Genomic DNA, 6,214 nt, shown 5'->3' with positions numbered 1-6,214 from the left:
TTCCATTTACAATTTTTTTCTTAATATCGACTTCTTTATTTTTCAGGTAAATTCAGTGTAGGTGCATCTTAGATAAATAAATAATTTTACATAACAAGTTATCTTAAAGACCATAGGCGTGGATTGACGAGAGGGGAAGAACAATTTCAATAGTGTTGAAAACAAACTATTGAGGACTTGGAATGCCATTCCAGAAAATTTTTTCTGTTTAAAAAACTTTGCAACAGCATTACTCTCCCTGTTTTCATCCACATACGCTTGTGAATCTTTGTTCTCAGTGATGAATTTTGTTAAGTCTCATAATAGGAGTAGCCTGATGGATGAAAGCAGTAGCTCGTGCATATCTCTGAAGGTCACGAAATATAAACCTCATGTAAAATTTCTGTCATCAGTGATGCAGCAGCAAAAGTCCCACCGATAATATCAAATGGAGTTATAAATTTTTTGTCGGACTATCAGTGTACATGTATACATTAGAAAATAAATGTATTTTTTATCATCATATACTGTTTTTGTCGCTCGAATGAATTTTATTAGTTCTTCAAGGTTCTTCACATACGTACACCTTAAGCGATATCAAGTAGGCGTAACATGTTCTCAAAAAATTAGGGTGGCATGCAGAAAAATATTGAGTCAGAGATTTTGCTGGTTTTGGCACGCACTCACAAAAAGGTTGCCCACCCCTGTCCTAGGGAATGAACCTGAGTAAAGACTTGAAGGGACCATACTTCTCAGAAACAAATGATTCTACAGAGCCCAGCCACACCTGCCTACTATTATCCCTGAGAATTCTCAGCCTGGCTTGCCTTGTACCCTGAGGAGCATTGAGTATTTGTCTTTCATGTCCCTGGGGGACACAGCATCCAGGAGGTCAGGTGATCTGTGAGGCCCTGTAGCACTGTTGTCAGGAGAGGACCATTAGAGGTGGCTTTTATCAGAGCCATCACAGTTGAGATTGGAAGCTGAGGCCACTCACATCTTCCTTCTTTCCCTTAGGGAGTGATTCCCCATTGTCTTCCTGTTCACGCTCCTGATTACCACCACCCACAAGAGTCCTCATGGCTTTTCCTCAGAAGGATCCACAACGCTCACCTGATCAACTCCTTCAGACCCACAGTGAGACCCAGGGCCTGGAGGTTGCACAGGGGTCCAAGGCTCTAGAGGTGGCCTGTCTCTCCTCCCATCCTGAAATGCCTGGCAATCTGAAGGAGGCTCTTGATGCTGCTATCCCTGGCACTTCTCAGAGTGCTCAGAGTTCCTCCTCAATTGTCACCACAGTCTCATCATCAAGAAAATATGGTGAGGGCTCTAGTAGCAAAGAGGAGGAGGATAGCACCTTAGAGGCACATCCAGACCCCAAGAAGGTGCTCATGGATGCTATAAATGAAAATGCGGCTTCATTGGTGAATTACCTCCTATTGAAGTATCAAATAAAAGAGATAACATCCCTAAAAGATATGTTGAAGGTTATCGACAACGAGTATGCAGACCACTTAATTGAGATGTTCCGGAGAGCACGTGAACGCGTGGAGATAACCTTTGGCCTTAAAGTGAAGGAAGTGGATCCCTACAACCACTGCTATATCGTCGTCATCAATCTGGGCCTCACCTATGATGGGATGCAGCATGGTGAAGTCGGTGTGCCTAAGACTGGTATCCTGATACTCACCCTGGGTGCGATCTTCATGAAGGGCAACCGTGCCACCGAACAGGAAATCTGGGATGTTCTGAGTGTGATGGGGTTATATTCTGGGCAGAAGCACTATATCTTTGGAGAGCCCAGGGAGCTCATCACCAAATATTTCGTGGAGGAGCAATACCTGAAGTACCAGAAGGTGGCCAACAGTGATCCTGCACAATTTGAATTTCTGTGGGGCCCAAGAGCCCACGCTGAAACCACCAAGATGCAAGTCCTAGAATTCATGGCCAAGGTTCATGGGACTCTCCCACCTTCTTTCCCATCTCAGTATGAAGAAGCATTGCGAGATGAAGAAAAGAGAGCCCGAGAAAAAATTTGGGCCATGGATCTCGACTTCTATGGCCCCTCCCATTTCTAAGGCCAAGCCTGGCAGCTCCTCCCACACCTTAGGGAAGTCAGGGATAGTTTACTCAGGCATTGTTTGAAGAGGCAATTTGTGTTCATAGAATTTAGGTCTGTGGTGAGGCTTAAAGGAACACACTATGCTTGTGTTCCTCTTTTATATGTGTAACTTGAAAATTTCTTTGTTGACATGTATTCAAATACTGGTTTTAGTATGCCTTTAAGTAGCTTTAAAATCTCCAAGTTTTTGAAAGATAATGGTCACATATTTAATGCTCTCAGGAGGTTTCATAGTAAGCTTTTGTTAAAATATGAAACCATCCATCTGTTGTCACCTGCAATAAGATAACATCACATTGCTATAGACACTTACTAGAAATGTGAAAGAAATTTGTTTCAAGAAGTAGAGCAGAAGTAAGATTGTCAGTTTGCTCCTTATACCTTTTATCTTTATAAAAGAAAATTACATATGCTTGAATTTGGTTAACTTGTTTGTGTATGCATAAGAAATAAATCTCATTAAAGTATATCCTGTGCTCACTCCTTCTATTATTCCCATACTTTATTGAACTTTTGCTGTTTGGAAATCACCACCTTAGCCCTGGAATTTTTAGGATAAATAAGGCCTAGGACTTGCCCTTATAATTTTTACTTACAGAATTGGCAATTCTATAATAATGAGTATCTTCTAATATCTAGAGGTCAAGTGAAAGAAGGAGATAACAGGTGAGTGGAGTTGTTTTATTTGATCCAGTCAAGCATAAATGCCCTGAGTCAAGGAAATTGGGGTTTGGAGAACGCTTCAATTCCTTCAATTGAATGCTTCAATTCCGCAATGTTAAGGTGGATTTTAGATGTAGGGCAGGAAACGTTTGAGGGTTTGGTGATCACTGATCAGACCTACAGATGGTAGGTTGCAGAGTTGAGAATTGAAAACCTGGAGGGGAAAATTGTTCACATATAACTTTTGGGTCATTTAAAAATAGAAATCTCCACTGGGGCAGGAATGGAAGTTGTTCTGTGGTCTTGCCTCTCTTCCATTACAATCTTTTATGCACATCGTCTTCAGGGAGTTTTTGAGAGAGAACAGTGATACTTCCTGAGATGAGCTACCCAGAAACCACTTTGTTAGCATTTGCTGTCCTGGGCTGAGAGAGTCAGAGACAGCTCCATTTAAGGATATTTTAAATGTTATTTTTGGTATAGTCTTAGGAAATGCTTATAATTTCGAGGAGTGTAAAATTAATGAAAATAGGGGTTGTTTGAATGGAACAGAAAATAAGGTGAGGAATTGGTCCTTGTCAGAAATACTAGGAATTTGGAGTTGCATCAGCTAGAGAAGAATTTCCTTCCCCATTATTAAAGAATACAGTATAAGATACATATATGTCTACTGTGCTTTACTTTCTAAGCAGTATTTTGGTAGTTCTGATATCCTATGTTCTGTAGTACTTCATGCTCTCTGAGTCATACTGGATTTTTAAAAATCACCTAGGTAAGGGTGGTAGGGTCAGTGCTCAAAATCATTACATTAATAACAATTACCATTTATAAAAAACCTAAGGTATGCCAGGAATTACACCGGGTGCTTTACATACAGTGCATTCTTTCTAACAGTAAATTGAGAGACAGCTTATCAGACTTATTCCTCAGATGAAGAGCCTAAGAGTCACAAAACTTGGAAATGTGCCGGAGTTCACAGGTCTGGTTAGTGTTCGAGCTGAGGTTAGACTTCGGGTCTGAATTCTTCTAGAGCTCACTGTATTCCAGTCCTCCAGCCTTAGGCCCACCTTCTGTCTCTCAATTCATTTCTCACTACTCCATAATGCCTCTTGGGATAAAAGGGGACTTCTAATCCAAAGTGCTAAAATCACATGTAAAGAAGAAAGGTAAAAATAATAAGTACAATTTGGGCATTGTCTGTGGGCTTCATTTACCAAGGATCTTGCTGCCCTTAACCCCAGAAAGCTAACTATGCCTAGGGGCTGGCATTTTTGTCCAGGTCCAGCTGTTTTGCATGTAGAGGTTCAGAATGTCACTCAGAATATTCCACTTCCGTATATTGAATATTAAAAATTAAAAGTACTTGAGGCTCTAGTCAGTTTGCCTCAGTGGGTAGAGTGAACTGAAGGATCCCAGGTTCAATTCAGGTCAAGGGCACGTACCTTGATTGCAGGCTCTATCCTCAGCCCTGGTCAGGGCGTTTGCAGGAGGCAACCAATTCATGTGTCTCTCAGATTGATGGATCTCTCTGTGTCTCTCCCCCTCCCTTCCACTCTCTCTAAATAAAAATCAATGGAAAAATATTCTCGTGTGAGGATTAACAACAAAAGTACTTGAGAAACTACAGCAGAAGCAACAAAGCTTATAGTGCATACATTCTTAGTGTGAAAATGTGGAAAATATAGACATATCACAATCTCCACCTTGACAATATTCCTTCATAATTCAGCCACATTCTCAGAGATTGCCACAATTAATCTAATAGGTTATTTTAAATTTAATTTTAGGCTTTCCCATACATAATTGTATTATAAAATATATATTGTGATTTGAAAACATAATGGGTAGTGATACACATATTTTGCCGTATGTATTTTCCACTTAACATGAATACGGGATCTTTCTATGACAACACAGATACACTTTTATAACTGCTCCCATAGCATGTATGAGCCATAATTATTTTAACCATCATCTTCTGATGAGCACATAATTTGTTTCCCATTTGTTGCCATGACTTATAAAACTGAAATATTTTTGCCTGGCTAGCATGGCTCTGGATGAATGTCGACCTATGAACCAGAAGGTCATGGGTTCAATTCCTGGTCAGGGCACATGCCTGGGTTGCAGGCTCAATCCACAATAGGGGCATGCAGGAGGCAGCCAATTGATAATTCTCTGTCATCATTGATGTTTCTATATCTCCCTCTCCCTCAATTAAAAAAAAAATATATTTTTAACATGACTTATTGGCTTAAAGTCTATTGTTCACCATGATAGTGAAACGTGAAAATTGAACTGGAACACAAAGGTGATTTCATTCCTGAGTTCTTGTCTCGATGGTTTCGAAGAATGAAGCCACAGACAAAAGGTGACAGGTGAAAAGTACAGAAACTTTATTGCAAGCAGACACTACCTCTAATCCGTGGAATTCATTGATGAGTTGGATGTCAGGTTACAGGGTAATCAAGACTATACAATATGTTTGAATTTAGCAAATGTGGGTGCCATTATTAAGATGAAGAAAACCTCGGGTGGGGGGGGGGGAGTAAGGGCGGGCTAGAAGGGGTCAATGGGGGAAAAGGGGGACACATGTAATACTTTCAACAGTAAAGATTTAAAAAATTTTTTAAAGATGAAAAAAAAAAAAAACCTAATTCTAAATTCTAAGCCTACAACTCTGTCCCTCCTGGACAGACACAGGGGCCCCTGAGAAGGGTGACTGCTGCTTCTTTGTCTTGAGGCATTGAATAGGCTGCAGTTCTTTGTCTGAACCTGAACCCTTATTGGTTATTTTGCTACATAAAATTAGTTTTCAAAGCTCATATGGTGTCTCCCTCCTTCTCTCCCCCTTGTTGGTTGGAGTCACTTTTGATTTATCTCATAGCTATTCCAGTTGTGTTGGCAGAGAAAGCCTTATCTATGGCTTCCCAGCTACTCGTGGGTTCAATTCCTGGTCAGAGCACATGCCTGGGTTTCAGGTTCAATCCAGGGCTTTGGCCGAACTTATGGTCACTTTAATTGCTCAGGCCAGAGATACCCTTGGTTTATGGCTGTATTAATTGCACAGGCCAGAGATACCCTTGGTTTATGGCTGTAATAATTGCACAGGCCAGATATATTTCTATTTGCCTATTCCATTTCTCTACTCTCTGTACAAGTAAACACCCTGGCATCTTCAAGTCTCCATTATGTATTCCTCTACTATAGACTCCTTTCATTCCTAAAACTTTCTAAACCTGCCTAATTAAATTAGCTAGCTAACTCAATAGCAAGGTAGAAACAGGGTTAAAGTGTAGAGTGTGTGAAGACTGTGAATTTTTATAAATATTGCCAAAATTATATCCCAAAAATATTTCTCCAATTCATATTTTCACAAATTTATGCATATAAATATCATAAACATTCACATATTTTAAAAGTCAAAAGTACTTAATTTGAGAAGCAAAT

The 6,214-nt window shown here is 40.0% G+C and overlaps 1 protein-coding gene across 1 annotated transcript; it reads left to right on the top strand.

Moving 5' to 3' along the window:
* The first annotated feature begins 1,058 nt into the window (after positions 1-1,058).
* Positions 1,059-2,057, top strand: LOC132223622 (melanoma-associated antigen B16-like). Its single transcript, XM_059678707.1, has one exon. The coding sequence runs from the start codon at positions 1,059-1,061 to the stop codon at positions 2,055-2,057; it is 999 nt and encodes a 332-aa protein (XP_059534690.1).
* The last annotated feature ends 4,157 nt before the right edge of the window (positions 2,058-6,214 follow it).

Source organism: Myotis daubentonii, chromosome X (assembly GCF_963259705.1).
Source record: "Myotis daubentonii chromosome X, mMyoDau2.1, whole genome shotgun sequence".
Taxonomy (NCBI): domain Eukaryota; kingdom Metazoa; phylum Chordata; class Mammalia; order Chiroptera; family Vespertilionidae; genus Myotis; species Myotis daubentonii.
The sequence above is the reverse complement of the archived record's forward strand: the minus strand, read 5'-3'. Positions and strand labels throughout refer to the sequence as shown.

Bases quoted from the DNA above. Each gene is read 5' to 3' on its own strand.
- LOC132223622 (XM_059678707.1), top strand. From the start codon at position 1,059: ATGGCTTTTCCTCAGAAGGATCCACAACGCTCACCTGATCAACTCCTT.